The sequence below is a fragment of the Pseudophryne corroboree genome, chromosome 6 (assembly GCF_028390025.1).
Source record: "Pseudophryne corroboree isolate aPseCor3 chromosome 6, aPseCor3.hap2, whole genome shotgun sequence".
Lineage (NCBI taxonomy): Eukaryota > Metazoa > Chordata > Amphibia > Anura > Myobatrachidae > Pseudophryne > Pseudophryne corroboree.
Window position 1 is genome coordinate 151251301 of NC_086449.1, and position 25088 is coordinate 151276388.

A 25088-nucleotide genomic window follows, 5' to 3' on the forward strand; every position below is an offset into this window, starting at 1 on the left:
TTTTCAATCAAATAGACATTTTCTCTCCTTTTTCAATTTTTCTTCGTTTTTCAATAATTCATTCATTCATTCATTTTTTATTTTTTATTTTTTCCTTTTTCCATTTTTTTCATTTTTTTCACTATATTTGGACTTCATCAAAATACGTTTAGAATCAAGCATATTCATGCACAATTAGCAAGAAGGCTAATTACAGCCAAATATAGTGCATTTAATTTAAGACTATCCTTTTCTGCTTTTCAATTTTATTCATTAAATAAACATCACTTTGAAACTCAAACAAGCATTTCACCATTTATTACACTAGTGTAGACACAAGCAAATCCAAAACCGGGGATGAGCGCAGTGTGAAAAATTTCTACTATTACATATTATGCCACACACAGTTGTGCTACTGACACTATTTTATGTCCCACACACAAAAATGCCCCTTATAAATAATGCCCCAGTGGTGGGCTGGTGGTACTGCGTACCACCACCATATTTCTTAATGGTACTCCATACCACCCCGTACCACCCTACTTTTAGCACTGATTATGGTGCTTACACCGCAGTAGACTGCCACTGTTTTTGACTCAAGCTAGGGGTGTTTTAAGGCTGGATGAAGCCTGTGTGCGCGTGCCCCTCTGTCCATGGGAAACAATTTGCCACCAGCACATGTGCAAACTATTAGTAGGACTCTGGCTCTTGCCATAAAGCATAATTCAGACCGAAGCGCTGCAATGGCAGCGATTGCAGCCTGATGCCCTTTGTGGAGTGCGAAAGCATCTCATTGGTGCGATTGCCTCTGCCTGATTGACAGACAGAGGCGGTCGCAGGGCGGGAGTGGGCGTGCCAATGACGTTAGAACGCTGTTGGGGGGCGCGGTCCGGACAACACAAGCGTGCCTGGTTTGCTGCTGGGGCGGGCTGAGGTGGCTGTGTGACATTACACATAGCCGCTGCGACCCAGAATGTGGCGGATAGCTGCCTGCCTGCAGCTAGACTGCGCAGGTAGGGAGCTATTTGGTGGGTGTGAAAGCATCGTCACCGGGTGATGCTTTCACCCCCTTGCGGGGGGGGGGGGGGGGCTGACATGCGGGGCGGACTAGCCCTGTGCTGGGCGTCCCCCCGCATGTCCGAGAATCTGATCGTAGTCTTTTGTCCATGTGCCTATTTACAGCATTGTCAAGGTCACCAGCACAATATTTGTGGTGATTTACTAGATATTTCCTAAGATAATGCCAGAAACAAGACACAGCAGGCCGACAGGGGGGCAAAAGGGAAATCATTGGGTGCAGAGTGTGTGATGTGGTCCCCCCTGGTCCCAGCGGGCCGTGTGCACCACGCACCCTGTACCAGTTATAGATTTGCCATAAAACTCAGACATCTATTTCAGCGATAGTAAAGATATTCTCTTATTACTTATTGCATCGATAGACAATTCTTCTATTTCTGTAGTTTACCCAATTTATATTCATCTAATATTATTTGCAAACAAAAAAAAAGTTTTATTTTAATAATATAGCATTGTGTCCTCTACAGCGCCTCTGTGTCACCTTCCTGAGATAGGAGGACAGCCGATGCTGCATGTACCGCCGATGTCCATGTAAACAGACTTAGGGGGACATTTACTAAGCAGTGTTAAAAGTGAAGAAGTGAGCCAGTGGAGAAGTTGTTCATGGCCACCAGTCAGCTGCTCTGTATAATTTTATAGTATGCAAATTATATATGTTACATCAGTGCTGATTGGTTGTCATGGGTAACTTCTCCACTGGCTTACTTCTCCACTTTTATCACTGCTTAGTAAATGTCCCCCTTAAAAGGCTATGGCCAAAATACCCAGATATAGGCTTCACTGAATAGGAGGATACTTAAATAGGGAGAAACCCTATCTCTGTAACAACCTCCCACCCAAAAAAAAACCCCAACAAACAAACAAACAAACAAACAAACAAAACACCTGTATTTATTGTATTTAGGGATTTTCTTCCTGTGATAATTATTGCTACAACAAAAGAGCGAGTTGCCAGGTTTGTTCTGGTGTATTTCGGTAGGGCTTGCACATGGGCCAGGCTGCCTTAAAGGGGGTACTCAGGGAGCGATCGCTGCTTAAAATCTAAGCAATCTGACTAGATTGCTTAGATTTTAAGCAGCGATCACTCCGTGTGTACCCCTCATAGCGATGCGCAGCCCAGCACACATCTCTCCCCACATATGCCATTGAGTACTGGCCTTTAGAGGGATGGATCTGAAGATTCCTCTCAGGTGATCTTGTAGCTTTATAGTCATACACACTCAACTGCCAAATTCCAGCTGTGTGGATGGCTGCTGCAATAAGTTTTGTTTTGAACGCATTTCCAAAATGTCCTACATTACAATATTCTTAAATAGCCCCTTTTTCTTACTTGTGCATTTAGAATGCAGACATAGCTGTGTCTAGCTGTCTTCAGGATAGAAAGCGTTTGATGAAAAGGCACCTGTAGCCTCCTTATCCCTCCTGTTTCATTCATATGTGATAATCCTCTCATTATACAATAGCCGTGGTATGGATTATGGGCAGGGAGTCCATAGAGGTGAAACGTCGTTAGGAGTCACTAATTCAAGTGACTAAGGACAGGAAGGTAATGTTGTCCCACTCGCGGGTTGCAGTGTCCCGCGGTGGAGGGGAGGGGGGCAGTTGGGAGAACCCCTGTCATTCACTGCAGTGGTGAATGCGCACAGTGTCTATTCACAGAATACAGAGGGACTGGGGGCATGGCAGCAGCTCATACAGCGCTGGGTGTGCCCCTCAGTGAGGTAAACGGGAGGCGTGGCAGGTGGCGCGGCATTCCTGTGAAGCCATGCCCCTTTTCCTGAAGCCACGCCCTTTTTCGGAATCCCGCTACTTTAAGACTAAAAGTTGGGAGGTATGGGATAGGCTTATAAATATTCTTACAAATACTTAAGGAACAAATAGGGTTGAGGTTACCTAAAGGTAAAAAAGTAGTTATTCTCTGCTGTCAGATTCTCTGTTTTTGTGCCGTGTCAGAGAGTAGGCAAGAAAAAAGATTGTCATAAATTCTTAAAACAGTTTTGCATCATCTGCAACAGGGCATAGGATACAACTAAATATAATACTATGGGGGAGATGTATCAAATCAGCTAAAGCAATACAGGGGTCTATGGCCCTCATTCCGAGTCGTTCGCTCGCTAGCTGCTTTTAGCAGCATTGCACACGCTAGGCCGCCGCCCTCTGGGAGTGTATCTTAGCTTAGCAGAATAGCGAACGAAAGATTAGCAGAACTGCTACTAAATAATTCTCTGCAGTTTCTGAGTAGCTCCAGGCCTACTCCTAGACTGCGATCACCTCAGTCCGTTTAGTTCCTGTTTTGACGTCACAAACACGCCCTGTGTTCGGCCAGCCACTCCCCCGTTTCTCCGACCACTCCTGCGTTTTTACCTGGCACGCCTGCGTTTTTTAGCACACTCCCTGAAAACGGCCAGTTTCCGCCCAGAAACACCCACTTCCTGTCAATCACACTACGATCACTCAAGCGATGAAAAAACGTAGCTCGAGCTTGTGTAAATCTACAAAGTTTTGTGTGAAAGTACTTAGCGCATGCGCATTTTTGCCGTTTTTTCACTTGATCGCTGCACTGTGAAAATCGGCAGCGAGCGAACAACTCGGAATGACCACCTATGTACTAAGCCTTGGAGAGAGATAAAGTACTAACCCAACCAGCTCCTAACTGTCATTATTCAGAAACAGCCTGTACATGAGAGTTAGTGGCTGACTGGCTGGTACTTTATCTCCATCCACTTGCATACTTGCATACTCTCCCCCAACGGCTGGGAGGCATACGAAAACCAGATGACGCTCTCGGCCACCCGGAAAATTTGACAAATCTTCTGCCTGGCAGCCAAGCGCTAGCACCCCCCCAGAAGCAGCACACAGATCCCCTGCAGCGGGGGTGCCGATGACGTAATTCATGCTAAATCGCACCATCGCTGCCCCGCCTCCTGCTCCACTATGCCAGTAGTCTTGGCATTGTGCAGCGGGGGCAGGGCAGCTATGACGCGATCTTGCGGTCACGCCTCACACGTCACCCCCAGTACAGCATAATTATTCTCCCGTCACACCCCCTGTACCGTTCCATGCCCCCTGCTACGCCGACCTGGCTGCCTCCTCCCGGAGAAGGCAGCTAGAATGTTGGCATGTACGCCTTGGGGTAGATGTATGAAGGGTAGATATGGGGAAAGGGGATCAGTACTAAATGCCGCCGGCCGGAATCCCGGCTCTTGCCGCATCCCGGGGAAAGAGATATCAGCATATGTTATGTGCGCTGGTGTGTACTGCATTACAGGAGATCTCACGTATGCCCAGAGTAGCTGGCCAGGGAAGTGACACAGCGCATCAGCACTAGGCTGATACATTATGTGGTCTAGCGAGGATCACCGGAGGGGGGAGTTTTCACTCCCCTGCTCCGGCAGACAAGGTGTTAACATATCTTGTCGTGTAGTTCCAGCTTCGCCTTGGTAATGACGTGAAGCAGGAATCATTATAACTGCATGATACGTGCGGGTATAAAACATCTACCCCTTTATCTCTCTCCAAGGCTTAGTACATAGACCCCAAAGTGGGTGAGTTGCCCATAGCAACCGATCAGCTTCCAACTGTCATTTTATAGAAGGTGCTAGATAAGTGAAAGCTAGCAGCTGATTAGTTGCTATGAGCAGCTGCTCCAGTTTATCTCTTTAGAAGGTTTGATACATCTCCCCTTACATATCATGCTTATCTACTTGCCCAGAAAGGCTGGGAGAATTAAAGGCAAGGTGGGTATGGGCCGCACCTGGGTGTCACCCTTCCAAGGCGTGACACCAAAATGCCGACTCCTCTGCAGTGACAGGAGCCAGGTGCTGCACTGTGACATTATACTGCAGCACTCGGCTACTGTCACTGAGAAGAAGCCAGCAGTGCTGGAAGAGTCTCTGAAGACAGCCCGCACTCCTTCAGAGTGAAGTAATCTTGGGCTTCCCGTGAGGCCACTCCCACTAAAGTGGTGACAGTAGAGTTCCTGAGAGGTCAAGCCCAATGTCTGTGCATCCACACCCCCTTTTTGAATGGACACGCCTAAGGTACGCGCAGCCCCTCCTGGTTGCACTGGGTATCACCGACCCTGTTGCCAAATCTGGGGGGAATCACAAATTTGTGTTCCATCCCCTGCCTCACCAAGCAAAAATGATTGCATTGAACATGAGATTATCCTCAGCAACATACGACAGCTGTAAAATAAGCACACGTGTGTATCTACACTAAGGGGAACATTTACTAAGCAGTGATAAGAGTGTATATGTGAGCTAGTGGAGAAGTACCCATGGCAACCAATCATCACTGAAGTAACATCTATAATTTGCATACTATAGAATGATACAGAGCTGCTGATTTGGTTGATGGTGCCACTTCTCCACTGGCTCACTTCTCCGTTCTTATCACTGCTTAGTAAATGTCCCCCTAAAAGAGAAGCAACACAATTCAACTGAGCGCCATATTGAATAGCGCTGGGAATGAGTGCCTGTGGCGGAACAAGCAAGCGGTGGGCCCAGGTGCGACAAAATGCTTTGGGCCCCCCCCCCCCCATCCAAGTCCACCCCAGGGGCAGTGCGCGCCGTAGGCGCGCGCAAAAATACATAGTGGCGTGGCTTCGTGGGGAAGGGGTGTGGCCACAAAATAATACCAACACAGTAGTCTCCATTATTCAAATTACGCCGCAAAGTAGCACCACTACACCAGGTAGAGACCCTTTTACACCTTACAGCGAACAGATTCCTCTTTTTACACATTACAGCAGACAGCGTGCCCTTTTTACACATAACGGCAGACCGCGTGCCCTTGTTACACATTACGGCAGACAGCGTGCCCTTTTTACACATTACAGCAGACAGCGTGCCCTTGTTACACATAGCGGCAGACAGCGTGCCCTTTTTACACATTACGGCAGACAGCGTGCCCTTGTTACACATTACGGCAGACCGCGTGCCCTTGTTACACATTACGGCAGACAGCGTGCCCTTGTTACACATTACGGCAGACAGCGTGCCCTTGTTACACATTACGGCAGACAGCGTCCCCATTTTTACACATTACGGCAGACAGCGTGCCCTTGTTACACATTACGGCAGACAGCGTCCCCATTTTTACACATTACGGCAGGCAGATTCCCCATTTTTACACATAGCAGCAGGCAGATTCCCCATTTTTACACATAGCGTCAGGCAGTCCCCCTGTTTTACACATAGCGTCAGGCAGTCCCCCTTTTTTACACATTACGGCAGGCAGATTCCCCTTTTTACACATTGCGTCGGGCAGATTACCCCTTTTTACACATAGCGGCAGGCAGTCCCCCATTTTTACACATTGCGGCAGGCTGATTCCCCCTTTTTACACATTGCGGCAGGCAGTCCCCCCTTTTTACACATTGCGGCAGGCAGTTCCCCCTTTTTACACATTGCTGCAGGCAGTCCCCCCTTTTTACACATTGCTGCAGGCAGTCCCCCCTTTTTACACATTGCGGCAGGTATGCCCCCCTTTTTACACATTGCGGCAGGTAGTCCCCCATTTTTACACAGTGCGGCAGGTAGTCCCCCATTTTTACACAGTGCGGCAGGTAGTCCCCCATTTTTACACATTGCGGCAGGCAGGCACAAGAAAGAAGGAAAGAAGGAAAGAAAGAAAGAAAGAAGGAAAGAAGGAAAGAAAGAAAGAAAGAAAGAAAGAAAGAAGAATTATACTTACCCTCTCCGCTGGCTCAGGCTCCTCGGTGCAGCGTCAGAGACGATTCCCGGGCTGGAGAGAAGGAGGAGGAGGGAGGCTGAGAAGGGAGCCGCAGCAGCGCTGTGTTACTGGTGGAGGCGCTGCTGCTGCTGCCCCTCTGCTTCCCTATAGGCTGTTCTCGGAAGACAGCCTATAGGGAAGCAGAGGGGCAGCAGCAGCAGCGCCTCCACCAGTAACAAAGCGCTGCTGCGGCTCCCTTCTCAGCCTCCCTCCTCCTCCTTCCCCCGTCTGTAGTACCGCTGCTCCTCTCCTCTCCTCTCTTCGCCGGGCGGCTGTGCGCTGCGGGCAGCGGTTGCCCGCAGCGCACAGCGGCATGTAATGAGTCAGTTTGACTCATTACATGCTTGGGCCCCTGGACAGAGGCGGGCCCCAGTGCAGTGCACTGCCTGCACTGCCGGTAGTTCCGCCTCTGCCTGGAGCTATTCTATTGTCTGCATCATGCCAAGCACTTAAGCCAGGAGATGCAGTTTACCAGAGGTTTAGTCATGGTAAACAGCATTCTCTGACTTAAGTGTCCGCACACAGTAAGCCCTAGCATCGCGGCACCAGTCTAGTCAGATTTCTGTGCACTCCTCAGCAGTAATACTCTAGTCGCAGGTTTACAGTCTGGCTAATTGAATAGCTCCAAGCACTCAGGAGGAGAGTTTGGGAGTTGTGGACTCAGAACTGGAGGATATTCAAGTCATTGCATTAGAAATATAAATATATAGTTAAATTTGTCAGCGTGTTGTTGCCGTCATTGGGACATTGTAAGGAGCTTTGCAGAAACAGAAACACCGTACGGTTTAAATAAACATCTCATAATTATAAATGCCACAAAACTATTCATACATTTATAAAACAGATGAATGCAACTTGGCTCACTCTTCTCCACCTCTCATTTATTAGACCAAACCATTAGATATATTTTCCGTTTGCTACTTATGGTATATTAATTACATTCTGTATCACCCACTTTATTTTTTACATTTGATTTTTTTTTTCAAGTTTGCGAACAGCAAAGCACAAAGCTGATGAACCATCTCAGCAAACAGTAGTAAGTGAAAAGTATTTATCCCAGGTCAGTGTCACCCTCTCTTATAACACTGCCTTTGTAAGTACAGGTTTTACTGTGGGGTAAAGGCACCACTATATATTAGACACATTGCAGAACGGGTCCTTCGATCACATTGCAGGGATGCAAATGCATCTGCCTCATTGGCAGAGGCATTCGGAGGGAGGGCAGGGACGACCGGTGTTGGGGAAAGCGGGGTGCGCCGCAACCAATCAGCATTGAACTAATGCTATGAAATTTTACAGGGCAGCTGATTGGTTGCCATGGGCAACTTCTCCACTGACTCACTTCTCCACTCTTTTCACTGCTTAGTACATCTCCCCCTTAATGTATTTATGACTGTAAGAGAACTTCAGTACTGTCTCTTTATCATGTGACATTTTAGTGTGTTTGATGTTGTTGGAGAGCGAAATGACAACATAGGAATGGAGAGAGTTAAACCTCCTGTGAGGGGTGGACCTAACTGTGATGAAAAGTACAGCCAATGTTAGAGAGGGGAGGGATCAGTATATATAGGGATGTATAGCCTAGCTTGGTCTCTCTTGCTGCTGGTTTTCCTTCCCGCCCTCCCACCCCATTTGGTAGAGGTTTTGGCACGGAGTGCCTTGGCTCTGAATTGTTAGCGTGTGTTATCGTTGGCTATTTGTCGGCGGAAAAGAACGGCAGGTTGTAATTTGACTTGTTAGTTGCAGTTGTTTACAGTATTGGTGTGGTTTAGGTGCACTCACCTCCATTGACTTTTAAGGCCGCTAGATCACCCATCAGGGGGCAGCGTCATCACCCATCCGGGTGGGCAGTCAGCGTGGAGGTCTGAGTCGGGCACCTATTACCTAGGTATGGTTTGTGGTAAATTAGGATCGTTTGGGTTTTAATGTTTTTTGAGGTTATTGTCAGTGGAATATAGCCGTTCTTTTTTCTGCCACCATATGCCGGCTGAATCGGCATGTTAACTTAAATTTTACTTTACAGGTTTTTTCTAATGGTTAGGGTACAATAAATAGCTAACAATTTTCTGCCAAATTCAAGTCTCCGTGTCATTATTTCTTGGTATTAAAGGTATTGAATGCTTTACTTTTGAATAAGGGTCCCCACACACACTATCATTAGGAGGTTTATGTTTTATTTTACATTGCTTGAAATGCATTTTTACACCCAATGAGCACTGAGCAAAATATACTGTAAGGACACAGCCTAATTTCCACTAACTCTGAGCTGGTGCAAAACTCAAAGTGTTCACCCTTCTGCAAAGCAAAGGACAACCCTAAAATGCCACCTCTACACCCCTTTATCTCAATTTGATATACTGAAAATGAAATCTCATTTGTGCACTTGACTCATTGGTGTTTCTATAATGGGTGCAATGGGTGCGGTGCACACGGGCCTCTGGGTCCAGGGGGGGGGCCACACTGCACCCATTGCACCCATTTTAACACTTACCTTTCCGGAGTCCAGCGCCGGGACCTGCAATTGCGGCAGAAATCGCCGCCAAAATTGCCGTCGCGCATGTGCGGTAGCCAAATTTGTCTCCGGATCATGGCGGGCACCATGTTTCCAGAGACCTGCGCATGCGCAGTAGACTCTGGCACAATGCCGGAATCTACAGCGCCGTACAGAGGAGGGGGCCCACCCGGAGGTGCACACGGGCCCCCACCTCTGTAGAAACGCCCCTGACTTGACACCTGTGTGCCTTCTTCATATTGCCTTCTTCATATTTTGGACTCTATTTAAAAAAATGTTAAAGCCCTTTACCAGTGCGATAATGCTTTTTCACAGCTTTGGATTGTTCATAATGCAAAATACCACCGGAAAATCTAAGATTTCCTTTGTGGTCTCCCAATTTTCACTTAAGTACACTTTGCCAAACACAAGTACGAGGAAAGCCGCCAGGCCGGCAATACAATAATCTGCTTACTGCAGTTCTAGATGCAAGCAGCACTCTGCATCAGTATTCTGGGGAAAGTGGTATTGCGCATTTGCACGATTTCCGTTTGGCTCAGTCCCCATAACAATGGAAATGTTGACTAGGGATGCATGACCTTATTGGAGACAAATGTCTCAGTTGAGTGCACATGTGCCAGCTCTCCTCCTGCACATGCGCACTACTAACACACAGGGACAGATGTATCAAGCCTTGGAGAGAAATAAAGTAGTGAAGTTGCCCAAAGCAATCAGCTTCTAATTATCATTTATCTAGCAAAGTCTATGAAATGATATAAGCTGATTGGTTGCTTTGGGCAACTTCTCCACTTCATCTGTCTCCAAGGCTTGATACATCTCCCCCACAGTCCGGAATCAGTGAATTCCCTACTGAGGCTTTTCAGAAGTTCGCCAAGGAGCGACAACAGTGCAGCGCATCAGAACACACAAAACTACAAACTACAAGTTTTGAATTACTACATGATAAGTACCAATACCTACAGAAAGGTCTTTATAAATAGAACCCGTAGCATGGAATGTCTGCGCTACACCTAGCTGCTCCCCTTCATGCTGGTCCGGATTAAGCCTTGGGTTTGCCCGGGGCACTTAAAACAAGGGGGGCCCCGGTGGAAGGCAGGGGAGTGTATTTTAGATTGTGCATACCCCTCAACATGGATGGACAAAATGCTCTCTACCTGGACTTCCTTCTTAATATATGATTGGTGTCACCTGCGTTGAACTATGTAAAAGATATTTAATAGAAAGGTGTTTCAACACAGGTGATTGCAATGATAATTTAAGATAGCATGTCATCCCTCCAGGACTGGGTCATGTTAGGCTGTATGGCTTGTGTATATTACATTTCAACCAATGGGGTATATGAGATTTAAACTAATAGTTGAATAATGCCTGGGTACTGTTTATAGCTCCTCCTAATTGAGAGACAACTATTTTATAAAGTTTTCTTGTAGTGGAACAAAGACAAATTAAACAACCTTAAAATACACATAGATAAATAAAATCTATCATCTATCGTGTCACATGCAAGAATAGCAGCAGCCTCTGTACTACTTACACACTGGGACAGTACTCAAGTGGACTCTGTGTGTATGTCTCTCACTCTAGACCCTCATTAGATAACAGGTTATATAGGACCCAGACACCCAGGCAGGGAGGAGGAGAAGATGGGATACCTGTGTCACTTATAGCTCTCTCCACCCTTATATCTCTCCTCTGGTCGGAAAGCTCAATCGGTAGCCCATAAAACTTGATACTCTGCCTGCAATGCATACTGCCCTGCTCACATTCTGGCTGTCTGGTTCTGCTACTGCGTGAGAAGGAAAGCTAGCGATGTCGGTGTGCTCTGGCTTGGGGCTCCCTAACAAACGGGAGGCCCGGGGTACTGTATGCCCTGCAAACCCCCCCCTTAATCTGGCTATGCCTTCGTGTGGTGCGAATTACCACAGACACCCCCATTTTGTCCCGAAACTCATACACTTTGGTGAAGCGTGACACATTGTGTGGCACTTGCAGGGATGTATACAATCCGCATGAGCATTAACTCTTCATCAGCAGCTTTAGGCAACTGAGGATAGGCTTGCAGTAGGAGTGAGATACCCAGGTACATAGCTGGACAGGTAAGACCTGATGAATACCAGCTGTATCCTCTTGCTGTGAGAAGATGTACCACTGAGGCTCATATTGATAAAAAAGTGCCCATATTCAGAGAGTATACTACCACAACTATGATAGCAATTCATTAATATGACTTGTGTAGAGTTTTCCACACTAACACAGCTGGGGTTTTGTGTAGCAGCCATGTTACAGTAACAAACACAGCCCTCTTTTTACTATTCAGTTTTATAATTCCCTACAGTAAAAGTGCACCTTCAGCAAGAAGGGTCTGTGTACACAGCATCATTATACAGTCCTGAAAGTCAGCCAATCCAACAGTCCATGTATTGATATACAGTGTGACAGGGAGTCCTGGCAGGGGGACAAGCAGCTGCTACTGGAGGCAATCTGCATCCCTCGGAACCTGACAGAATGGTTTCGGGAATGCATTTAATGAATTAAGCCCACAGGACAAGGCAGGAGGGATGGATGGGGAACAGAGCACAGACTAAGCTCCCTCTTCCCTGGGTTTGTGAATAGAGAGATAGACACTGATGATCAGCAAAGTGGGATTACAGAGAATAATGGAATGGTAAAAGGAATAGAAGCATGGGACAAGAGACAGGAAGACACTGAAAGCCATGCATGTACCCAGTCCCCTACACAGAGCCAGGAGTCCTGGGGACCTGTACACAGTGGTACCATCTCTTACCTGCATGGTCAGCGGAGAGAGTTGTGTAGGGAAGCTGCAAGCCTGGGACTGTGTGACAGTGGTAACAGTGTTCTGTGTCTCCTCTCTCCTCCCAACCTCTTATCCCAGTCTCCAGGAAAAAAAGCCTCTTTTATATTAACTGTTCCCTCACCACACTCCTTGGACCATCTTTGCTTATGCCGGTCCGTTTGGAGCAAATGTTTAACTCTACAGTTTCCTAGTACTGCATTGGATGAAACATGAGCCGCTTGTTGTTTTATGGCTTTTATATAACGGACAATGTTGATGACAAAATCTATACTTTGTTTTATCTTCTGTCAGCTCAACATCTTATATAGATCAACTTGTTTGTATGAAATTTCTGTTTTAGTATTTACACATAAATGGAATAAAGTTTGAGGCTTGTCAAAGTACTCCTGATTATCTTGTATGATAGTCATCTCTCTCTCTCTCTCTCTCTCTCTCTCTCTCTCTCTTCTCTCAATACCAGATATATAGAGGCATTCCATACTCTGGACAGGTCATCAGATACTTATATACAGTTGTTCTTGGGAAGATGAATGATGCCGCAGCAGCACGTGGTCCTTTAAATACAGTATTACTAGCTCATGTAATCATGGAATCATGACTTGTATGATAGTCAGTGTGTTTGTGATGACGGTTACATTTAAGTCACTTATTATACCAGAGTACGGGTGTGGTTTAATAGATCTACAGTGTTTAGGGTGACATGCATTAGGTCAATAGATACAAAAGGACGACAGGGTGAAAAGGATGACATGACACTGGTCGACACAAAAAATGGTTGACACATCTTGTATATTCCATGTTATATGACCACCATAAGTACAAATGTTCCCTCGCCGTCTCATTTTGCTCGCCACACTTCTGCAAGGTGTCTCGCTCTGCTGACGCTGCACTCGCCACGGGTTACTGTTACCAATAGATTTCCCCATGAGTAGTAAACCACGCAAATGTTGGTAAAACATGGGAAAATCCCCCCCAAAAACATGTTGACCATTTGTGTGTCGACCTTTGTCATGCCGACCTTTTGTACCTGTCGACCATATGGTGTCGACCGATTTACTGTCTTCCTAGAAATTGTAGATCTATCATCGGATACCACTCAGCAGGTAGACGTTTCCTAATGAAGACACTGTACGCAGTAGAGTGTTCTCTTTTGCAGCTGCGCATGCATCTGAGTCGTACTGCGCTTGTGCCGCCATGGCCTTGGTACAGCGGCCAGTGTGAGGATTTATTCACAAAGTCAGGGAGCGCTTGTTGGAGGTAACGGGGGAGTGGAGACTCAAACTTAGGCGTGTCGCAGACATTTCAGGGGCGTGTCACAGCTTGCGACTGCGTTCCCGTATACAGTTGCAGTGGCTCCGGTGTCTTACTACCAACGCACATGCAGCGCGACCATACGAATACTCAGAAGGTCCGATGTGCATCCAATGATGACAGATCCTAGATGCCTCCCCTGGGCACCTCAATACAAATCCCGGCGGCTGTATCATTTGCAGATTTCGCACCTCAGCTGCGTACTAAACCGCAAGCTGCGGGGGCATTTTATCTACTTCTCTGAATCAGTCCCACAGATCTTTATCACCGCAGTAAAGGTATATCAGAGTATAGGCAGATTATCACATTGGAATATAATACAGATAATCTGCAGCAACCTACGCCCACCCCCACATTTCCATGGTAACAGCCCAAGTACCGAGACCCTAATGTGAAAAATAACTTTTTAACCCTAACACCACCATGAATGCACGCTGCCGAGCGTGCACAGTCTGTGCTCACAGCGAGCTATATTTAATGTGGAGACTAAAATAGATCAGGTACTGGAGTGTCACTATTCGACACAATGCGAGCGATGGTTACTTTCTCCTTCCTGCAGCTGTGCCACCACCAGGAGCAGTGGCGTGAGGTGAGGCAGGTGAGGCAGAGCCTTTCCTGTCATACTCCAGTATAAGTCAGAGGTTTGACTAAATAAAGTATATGAAAAATGCAAAAGAATATATTATAAATATCTTCTTTGTATTGTTCTAATAATTCTTAAAGTCAAAACTGTCTATCTTCTCCGCACATCTCTGATCAAAACTCACCAAATTTCCAGCAGTATATACTGCTGCACCTGTGTATAATGCCCACATGAAGCCTTGGGCTCATATATTGTAAATCTGGATCTGGTACTGGCCAGTGTCGAAATACCGATGCCGGAATGCCAGTGCCAGAATCCTGACAAGGATCACAATACCGGCGCCAGGATCCCGAAGTAAACGGCGAGGGAGGGGATGCTAAGTTTAGGCTACAGGGGAGGGTTAGACTCCGGGAAAGGGAGGGTTAGGGTTAGGCTGCGGGGAGGGGGAAATAGGTTTAGGCATCCCTAGGCAGGGTTAGGGCAGGGACGTGCGGTGAGCTAAATGACTCAGGAGGCACTGGCTAGTACCAGAGCCAGATTTACACAAAATATATGAGCCAAAGGGTCCATGTGGGCATTACACACAGGTGCAGCAGCATATACTGCTGAAAATTCGCTGAGTTTTGATCAGAGATGTGTGGAAATGCCTCACCCGCCATTGACTTTTTACTCCAGAGATTTGACTATAAAAATGATTAGAATAATACAAAGAAGATATTTATAAAATATTCTTTGTATTTTTCACATACTTTATATAGTCACTGGGTTAGGGTTAGGCTGCAAAAAAAAGTTAGGTTTGGTGGGTTAAGGGGTCAGGGTAACCTTAGTTATTACTAACTGTTGGGACCGTAAGATCTGGATGCCGCTGTCTGTATTTTGACAGCCGGCATCCCGAGCATCGGGATTCCGTATCCAACCCTGTATGAGGACACATCTGTATCTACAAAATAAATACACAATAAAAGCACACCACTGACAAGCACTAAAAAAAACTGACACTGTTAACAATTTTATAATCTTGGTTACACACTTTTGCAAATACATTATGTCACTTGCTACTTCACCTTGCTTCTACTAAGAGTGCTCGTAACTCTAAACTATGAGGGCTTTATTCTGAGTCATAAGCAAGTCTGAATTCAAGCACCTGGTGATGTTTACCAAACTCTGCATGTGTTACGAGCTACATCTGCATCGTAACAAACTTATGTTCAATTCAGAGTACCATTGTTCTGGTAATAAGCCAAAGCTAAGGATTGATGCCAGGCTCTTGGTTGAGGTACAAAGTTGGGGTGTGGATCATCAAATCGACAATGTTTAGGTCGACCACTATAGGTCGACAGTTACTAGGTCGACAGGCTCTGAAGGTCGACAGGGTTTCTAGGTCGACATGTGCTAGGTCGACAGGTCAAAAGGTCGACATGAGTTTTTCATGTTTTTTGGTGTCATTTTCTCCGTACAGTGACTGGGAAGCCCAATTAGTGCACCGTGAAACCTCGCATGGCTCTCTTCGCCATGGCCAGTTACCTCCCAGAAACGCCCCTTTCCTGTCAATCACTCACCGATCAGCACAGCGACTGAAAAGCGCCGCTCAAACCTGTGTAAAATGGCTTTGTTTGATGTTAAAATACTTAGCGCATGCGCATTTTCCACCTGTTTGCTGCGCTGCGAAAAACAGCAGCGAGCGAACAACTCGGAATGACCACCCATGTGCACTGCAGGTGTGTGTGGCAGATATAACATGTGCAGAGAGAGTTAGATTTGGGTGGGTTATATTGTTTCTGTGCAGGGTAAATACTGTCTGCTTTTGTTTTACGCTGCAATTTAGATTCTAGTTTGAACACACCACACCCAAATCTAACTCTCTCCCTCAATGGGGGTAATTCAGACCTGATCGTAGCAGCAAATTTGTTAGTAGTTGGGCAAAACCATGGGGGTCATTCCGAGTTGATCACTTGCTAGCTACTTTTAGCAGCCGTGTGAACGCATAGTCGCCGCCCACAGGGGAGTGTATTCTAGCCTTGTAAGTGTGCGAGCTGTGCAAAAACATTTTGTGCAGTTTCTGAGTAGCTCTGAACTTACTCAGCCCTTGCGATCACTTCAGCCTGTCAAGCCCTGGAATTGACGTCAGACATCCGCCCTGCAAACGCTTGGACGCGCCTGCGTTTTTCCAAACACTCCCAAAAAATGATCAGTTGACACCCAGAAATGCCTTCTTCCTGTCAATCTCCTTGCGATCGGCTGTGCGAATCGATTCTTCGTACAATCCATCGCACAGCAACAATTCGCTTTGTAGCTGTACGACGCGCTTGCACATTGCGGTGCATGCGCAGGTCTGACCTGATTGCAGCGCAGCGAAAAAATCTAGCGTGCGATCAGGTCGGAATGACCCCCCATGTACACTGCAGAGGAAGCAGATATAACATGTGCAGAGAGAGTTAGATTTGGGTTGGGTGTGTTTAAACTGAAATCTAAATTGCAGTGTAGAAATAAAGCAGCCAGTATTTACCCTGCACAGAAACAAAATAACCCACTCAAATCTAACTCTCTCTGCACATGTTATATCTGCCACACCTGCAGTGCCCATGGTTTTGCCCAACTGCTAATAAATGTGCTGCTACGATCAAGTCTGAATTACCCCCAATGTACAGGGTTGTTGTTTTTTTTAATCTTTTTATTTTATGGGTGTTCCTTTATGGTTGTGTGCCTGGAGATATCCAAGTGAGAGACTGTAATCTTGGTGGTAATTCCGAGTTGTTCGCTCGTTGCCGATTTTCGCTATGCTGCGATTTGTTGCTAACTGCGCATGGTATGCAGCGCGCATGCGCTTAGTTATTTAACTATTTATTTTGCTGTTGTTCATGCGGCGCTTTTCAGTCGCACTGCTGATTGGTGAGTGATTGACAGGAAAGGGGCGTTTCTGGGTTGTAACTGAGCGTTTTCCGGGAGTGTGCTAAAAAACACAGGCGTGTCAGGGAAAAACGCGGGAGTGTCTGGAGAAACGGGGGAGTGGCTGGCCGAACGCAGGGCGTGTTTGTGACGTCAAACCAGGAACTAAACGGACCGAGCTGATCACAATCTAGGAGTAGGTCTGGAGCTACTCAGAAACTGCAAGGAATTATTTAGTAGCAATTCTGCTAACCTTTTGTTCGCTATTCTGCTAAGCTAAGATACACTCCCAGAGGGCGGCGGCCTAGCGTGTGCAATGCTGCTAAAAGCAGCTAGCAAGCGAACAACTCGGAATGACCACCCTTACCCTGTCTGTCTTGTCCCTTTGGGTCACTTGTCAAGTCCAATTTTGATGCTGTACTGCTTATACGATTATCTTCCCCTTTCAATATCCCTGCAACTCCTTTTTCTTACTGCCCACATGGCTGACATCAGACACAAACATGGTTCCTGGCCTATTTTTTTCCCTGGGTCCGGTCTTGGGAGCAAACCCGACTCCGCCTCTGTTCTCTCTTTGCTGATACAAACAGGCTGATCTGGGCCGGAGCTGATGTCACACACCCTAAAAACACTTGGGAGCGCCTGCATTTTTCCTAACACTCCCTGAAAATGTCCAGTTACCACCCACAAACTTCTGCTTCCTGTCAATCACCCTGCGAATGCCTAGCAATCAAAATTTTCGCACCATCCTGACGCTGTTTGGCTACGTGCCTGCATATTGCGGTTTATATGCATGCGCAGTCATTCGATAATCGTCCGCTGTGCGAATTCGCACAACAGCGATCAGGTCTGAATCAGGCCCTATAAATACCATAACCTTGCTTAACATTGATATTAACATATATGCTAAAATGCTGGCTTGCATTTAAATGATGTACTACCTCAACTTGTACATAACGACCAAGTGGGGTTTGTTCCAGGTTGACAGGCACGGGACAACACAAGGCGCATCATTAGTCTTATTCACTCTATAAACTCTCTGCATACTCCTGGGGATTCGGTCTGAAGATCGACACTGTCTAGGTTGACAATGTTTAGGTTGACCACTATAGGTCGACAGTCACTAGGTCGACAGGGTCTGAAGGTCGACAGGGTTTCTAGGTCGACATGTGCTAGGTCAAAAGGTCGACATGAGTTTTTCACATCTTTTTTTGAACTTTTTCATACTTAACAATCCACGTGGACTACGATTGGAAAGGTAATCTGTGCCGAGTGAAGCGGTAGCGGAGTGAGGCAACTTGCCCGAAGCATGGTGAGCAAAGCGAGCCATGCGAGGGGACACGGTGCACTAATTGGGCTTCCCGGTCACTGTACGGAAAAAACGACACAAAAAAAACATGAAAAACTCATGTCGACCTTTTGACCTGTCGACCTAGAAACCCTGTCAATCTTCAGACCCTGTCGACCTAGTAACTGTCGACCAATAGTGGTCGACCTAGACACTGTCGATTTGATGATCCACACCCATACTCCTGCTCTTTTGCTTTCTCTGGATGCAGAGAAAGAGTTTGACAGGATTAGCTGAACCTTTATGTTCGAGGCATTTTGGGTTTGGTGGCTGCTTCCTCACCGGAGTTCAGGCCTTGTACTTGGACCAATCGGCTAGGGTTTCTGTAAATGGAGCAGCTTCTTGTCCATTGAAGACTACAAATGGCTCTAGACAGGGGTGCCCTTTGTCACCCCTGACCTTTGCCTTAACGACTGAAACCCTGGCGGCACATATCTGCACTTCAAATTAAATTGCAGGGATTAATGTTGGTGGGTCTGATTATAAGGGGCCTAACGCTGAGTTGATCGCAGCAGTAAATTTGTTAGCAGTTGGGCAAAACCATGGCCCTCATTCCGAGTTGTTCGCTCGCAAGCTGCTTTTAGCAGATTTACTCACGCTAAGCCGCCGCCTACTGGGAGTGAATCTTAGCTTCTTAAAATTGCGAACGACGTATTCGCAATATTGCGATTACACCTCTCTTAGCAGTTTCTGAGTAGCTCCAGACTTACTCGGCATCTGCGATCAGTTCAGTGCTTGTCGTCCCTGGTTTGACGTCACAAACACACCCAGCGTTCGCCCAGACACTCCTCCGTTTCTCCAGCCACTCCCGCGTTTTTCCCAGAAACTGTAGCATTTTTTCGCACACACCCATAAAACGGCCAGTTTCCGCCCAGTAACACCCACTTCCTGTCAATCACATTACGATCACCAGAACGAAGAAAAAGCCGTGAGTAAAATTCCTAACTGCATAGCAAATTTACTTGGCGCAGTCGCACTGCGGACATTGCGCATGCGCACTAAGCGGAAAATCGCTGCGATGCGAAAAAAAATACCAAGCGAACAACTCGGAATGCCCCCCCATGTGCACTGCAGGGGGGACAGATATAACATGTGCAGAGAGAGTTAGATTTGGGTGGGGTGTATTCAAACTGAAATCTAACTTGCAGTGTAAAAATAAAGCAGCCAGTATTTACCCTGCACAGAAACAAAATAACCCACCCAAATCTAACTCTCTCTGCAAATGTTATATCTGCCCCCCCCCTGCAGTGCACATGGTTTTGCCCAATTGCTAACAAACTTGCTGCTGCGATCAACTCAGAATTACCCCCAAGATCTCATTGTTTGCAGATTACGTTCTCCTTTCCCTTTCCTCACCTCACCTCACCTCACCCCTCCCTACCAAATCTGCTCTGACTTCTCACTGAGTATGGCCATCTATCAGGCTATAAAATTAACTAGTCCAAAACAGGGCCATGCCCCCCACATACCCCACGTTCGTTACTTTTGCAATCCAAATACAAATTTTCTTGGTGACATATTACATAGTAACATAGTATCTAAGGTTGAAAAAAGACAATTGTCCATTGAGTTCAACCTATTTGTGGTCTCCTATGCAGGATTATTTGGTATAAAAGTTTGACTGATGCTGATGTCTGCCGTTACATTTTATCCCCCTTTTTTATAATAACTATAGTGCATGACTATGCACCATAACCCTGGATATCCTTATCCATTAGGAATTTATCTAATCCATTCTTAAACGTGTTGACTGAGTCCGCCATTACAACTCCCTCAGGCAGGGAATTCCAAACAAGTATCGTCCTTACCGTGAAAAAGCCTTTACGCCGTATTGTGCGGAATCTCCTCTCCTCTAACCTGAGTGAGTGTCCGCGAGTTCTCTGTGTTGATCTAACCAAAACCAGGTCCTGCGCAAGCTCTGTGTATTGTCCCGTTATATATTTGTAGATGTTGATCATGTCCCCTCTTAGTCTCCTCTTTTCCAATGTAAATATGCATAGCCTTGCAAGCCTTTCCTCGTATTCCAGCGTCTCCATGCCCTTAATTAGTTTGGTCGCCCGTCTCTGAACCTTTTCTAGCTCCAGGATATCCTTTTTGTAGTATGGTGCCCAGAATTGTACACAATATTCAAGGTGTGGCCTCACTAGTGATTTATACAACGGAGTATAACACTCTCGTCCCTAGCATCAATTCCCCGTTTTATGCATGCTAATATCTTATTAGCCTTCTTTGCTGCAATCCTACTTTGGGTACTACTGCTTAGTTTGCTATCTATGAGGACACCTAAGTCCTTTTCCAGTACAGAATCCCCTAATTTTACCCCATTTAGTATGTAGGTGTTATTTTTGTTCTTATTACCACAGTGCATTACCTTACACTTGTCTGTATTGAAGCGCATTCTCCATTTCGCTGCCCATGCTTTTTATTTAACTAAGTCGTTCTGAAGCGACTCAGCATCCCCCTCCGTATTTATAACTTTACACAATTTGGTATCATCTGCAAAAATTGACACCATGCTCTCTAGACCTTCTGTTAGGTCGTTAATGAAAATATTGAACAATAGCGGTCCTAATACTGAGCCTTGTGGCACACCACTTAGCACTTCAGTCCAATTTGAAAAAGATCCATTAACCACAACGCGCTGCTCCCTATTATCTAACCAATTTTTGATCCAAGTGCATATTGTGCTTCCTAGCCCTATTTCTTGTAGCTTGTAGATAAGTCTCATGTGCGGTACAGTGTCGAAAGCTTTCGCAAAGTCTAAAAAGATTACATCCACATCTTTACCCTGATCTAAGTTTGCACTTACTGTTTCATAAAAGCCAAGTAAGTTGATTTGACAGGATCTGTCCTTCACAAATTCATGTTGATTCCTTTTAATGACCTTATAGACTTCATGGAACTTCTGAATACTATCTCTTAGAATGCCTTCCAATACTTTCCCCACTATAGATGTAAGACTAACTGGTCTATAATTACTTGGTTCAGCTTTACTTCCCTTTTTGAATATAGGCACTACTTCTGCTATACGCCAGTCTTTGGGAGCCATACCTGATATTACTGAATCCTTAAAGATCAAAAATAGCGGTTTTGCAAGTTCAGAGTGAAGCTCCATTAGAACCCTTGGGTGAATTCCATCAGGGAACCCGGTGACTTATTAATCTTTAAATGATTAAGATCTAATATCTGGGTATCTCTATCACAAGCCATTATAGTGCTCTTTATACAGAGACTTTCTCCATCTGATCTCTTCCATGAAAGCAGACCTGCATAGGAATCTCTTATCATCCCTAGATTGGGTCATATAGGAGTACTAAAAATTAACATCTTCCCACTTCTTTTATATTTATTTTAAACAGTGCTGGGTAAGGCTCCAGACTCGGTCTTGGCCCAACTACATACAGTACCTGGTTTCTGTGATTTGTCTGGAGGAACAAGTGCCTAGAACGGGATTCTTGATCCTACGTAGACCGTGGTAGAGGTGGGTAGGAGTTTCCCTGATATTTGTCTATATTATTTAGCCTCTCATTTCAGTCAAGCTATTGTCTGGTTCGCTCCCACCTCCACCCTTAGGTGGCTCCAATTGGAGAAGGACCTGAGTCATGTCACCTCATTGTCCTCTCAGCTCCTGATACCCTCCAAGTCCAGGTCCCCCTGCATTAGTTTACATCCTGTCCTTAATTTCACTTAACTACAAGATATGGCTGACAAGAATGACAAACTCCTGATAAATTCAAAATATATTTACTATTGTATAAATTATCATATAATAAAACAAGACCGATTCTTTGAGGAAGCCCCTGTGGGAGGAGCGAAACGCGTCAGAAGTTGATTCTGTTGGACCCCAGCTGAAGTTAGACCCATATCACGAACTGGCTGCAGCATTCTTCTGCCTGGAATTTGTTTTCATACAAAGAGGAGCCGCTGACCGGTGCCTGCAAACGGCACGTAGAGGTGGATACTCGTGGAGCATCGCGACTGAGCAGGTTAAATCACAGCGGGCGCCATTGCAGGTGCCTTTATTTCCCGCAGCTCCAAGCCACTGCGGTGGTCGTCGGGATGCATTTGTGCTGATACCACTTGCTCACATCTCACGTAAAGTTTCCGGTTACAAAAAGCTCATATCCATTCTATTGTTACATGTTGGATCTTCACATCATAAAGATCTTTGATACAAAGTGACTATCCATTGGGAACAATTAATATATGGGTCTTACCAGCAGCCACACTTGATTCAAAACATTCTTTGACCTCATTAAGCCATATAGCTATAGAGCTTGTTTTTTTACACATCTGTGCACAGAGTATGCTTAAGTCCACCTCCATGTATTAGAAAGTATACATATTTGTTATTATTTTTTGATGTTTTAAAGACCGGTCTTGTTTTATTATATGATAATTTATACAATAGTAAATATATTTTGAATTTATCAGGAGTTTGTCATTCTTGTCAGCCATATCTTGTAATTATATAACTATAGCGCAAGAGTTTTTTCAAATTGGAGTTTTGTGGTTAATTGCACTTGGGTGGTCCAGTGTAATTTATTTGACCTGTGAACCCCAGGTCATTAACTTTTTGCAGCTGAGTTTTACTATATTCAAAATGTTTTTTAACAGAAAATACTATTAGCGCCCGATATAAAGAGGTTTCCTTAATTTCACTTGCCAGACCTGGGACTACTGTACCTGCCGTTTCAAACTTCTCTTGTCCTCCTCTCCCCTTATCCCGCTATGGGATAATCCTGTCTTCCCACTGGGTCAAGCCTCTATGCGCACCTAGAGGTGTAGCTAGATGCCATGGTGCCCGGAGCAAGGGTATGTTTTTGCGCCCCCCTCCCCTGTACTGAATTAAGAGCCTAGCCAACATGTGGTGGCATATTATTCCTAAATTGGCAGTTCTAGGCCTTGTGAAACTCAGGGTGCATCAAAAATATAGGAGTGTGGCTTCATTGGGATGGGGTGTGGCCACAGAATAGTACAGAATTCACATTACACAGCACAGTAGGGTCCATTATTCATATTACACCACACAGTAGTACCCCGAATATACATTATGCTACATAGTAGAGCCCCTTATTCACAATACACCACACAGTAGAACCACTTATACATGTTACACCATACAGTAGAGCCCCTTATACACATTACACCACAGTATAGCCGCTTATACATGGAACAGAGAGTGATGCTGCAGCAGCCGGGGCAGAAAGAGGTGCTGTAGCATGTGAAATAGAGACATTTGCTGCAGCTTCCAGAAAAGAGAGAGGTGATGCAGAAGCTGGGGCAGAGACAGGTGCCATAGCAGCATGGCAAGAAAGAGAAAGGCGATACATAAGTAGCCCTTCTGCGCAGCTACAAGCAGAGAGTGAGACATATAAAGAGGGTGGGCAGAGCTCCGGCATGTGACGGCTGTCAGTGCCTCCTGCTGTGTTGCCTCTGGCCTGCTAAGTTCCCTACCTACTGTATTTTCTGAGTCTGGGTCAGTGTGCACCATCTCTGCTCCTACTCTCCAGCAGTCCACAGTGCAGCGTAAGGAGGGAGAAGTGACGTGCCCTCTAACTTTTTGGCGCCTGGAGCTCACACTCCACTGGAGCCACCCCTGCTACACCCCTGTGCGCACCCTACCCTGGAATAGTAGAAATATTTGTTTTGTAATAGATGTCTTGGATGATGGTGTCTGTATGTCGCTACGTGATATTATAACAAAATGTAACTTCCCGTGGGCAAATCCATTCCAATGTTTCGAAATAAGAAATTTTGTAGCCTCCCTGTCTATTCCTACACTACTTTGCTGTTTATCTGCCCTAGAATCTTGAGAAGAGAAAACAATAAAATAATCTGTGTTACTACAGACCCCTGGCCCAGGGCATTATAATTCCCTCCTTCTATCGTACACGTAGAACGCCATTAGCGGGGCGCAGTCTGGACAATGCAGGCCAGTCCGGACCGTTGTGGGGGCGGGCCGCGGCGGCTGCGTGATGTCATGCAGGAGCTGCGCTGGCAGGGAGCTACTTGCCAGGTACAAAAGCATCGCCGCCATGCGATGCTTTTGCACCTGTGCAGGGGCGGAAGGGACATGCGGGGCGGACTAGTTAGTTTCACCAATTAAAAACAAAGACATTTTTATTGCTACTAACTGGGTCTCTTTGTTAGTGTCATAGTGTCACCATGAAACATTACATACTGTACACCTAGAGAGAGAGCGAGAGAGAGAGGGAGAGAGAGAGAGAGAGAGAGAGAGAGAGAGAGAGAGAGATTTGGATCTTCACAAGTGTTTTCTGTGCATGAACAGACATAGTAGTTTTGCAGCCTGGCTGATCACATTAGTCAGTCGTTATCTCCCCCCAGCTTTGCACGCTGCCATATTATTCTATGATATCATCTCAGTCACATACTATACTATAACCAGAGATGTCTGAATGCCTGTTGGCTTTTAATTAAGTGATTGCATTTTCCCTCCAACACTATTCTTAATTATAGCAATTCGCATTCCTTATGCATCAGCAGCCCCCATTCACCTCTTAAATGTTTTCTGCCGAGAGTAACGCTGTCCTGCAGCGCCTGGGCCACGCACTGGATTACGCCTGTTCAGCACCATGCTGTGCAGATACTTGTTCCTGCTGTGAGGCATGCAAATGTAATAGGCTTATGGGGAAAGTATGGCACACTGACTTATTACTCAGGAGATGTTACCATTAGATAGAAAATTGCAACGTGATGACACAATTTCTGTGTAAACTGACACTATATGAAAATGATATCTTTAACCACTGGATTTACCTGCCATACACTGCAAACCCTTGTGACACTGGCCCTGATTCAGCGGTGGGTGCAAAAGCAT

General features: G+C 45.8%; 1 protein-coding gene across 1 annotated transcript in view; it reads right to left on the reverse strand.

Annotated features, from left to right (window-relative positions):
- KCNIP3 (potassium voltage-gated channel interacting protein 3) overlaps positions 1 to 12189 on the reverse strand; it is a 246861-nt gene extending 234672 nt beyond the window's left edge. Inside the window, exon 1 of the mRNA XM_063932044.1 lies at positions 12090 to 12189. Coding sequence (XP_063788114.1) covers positions 12090 to 12095 — 6 coding nt within the window. The 5' untranslated portion in view covers positions 12096 to 12189. The remainder of the gene's footprint in view (positions 1 to 12089) is intronic.
- Positions 12190 to 25088: the final 12899 nt, after the last annotated feature.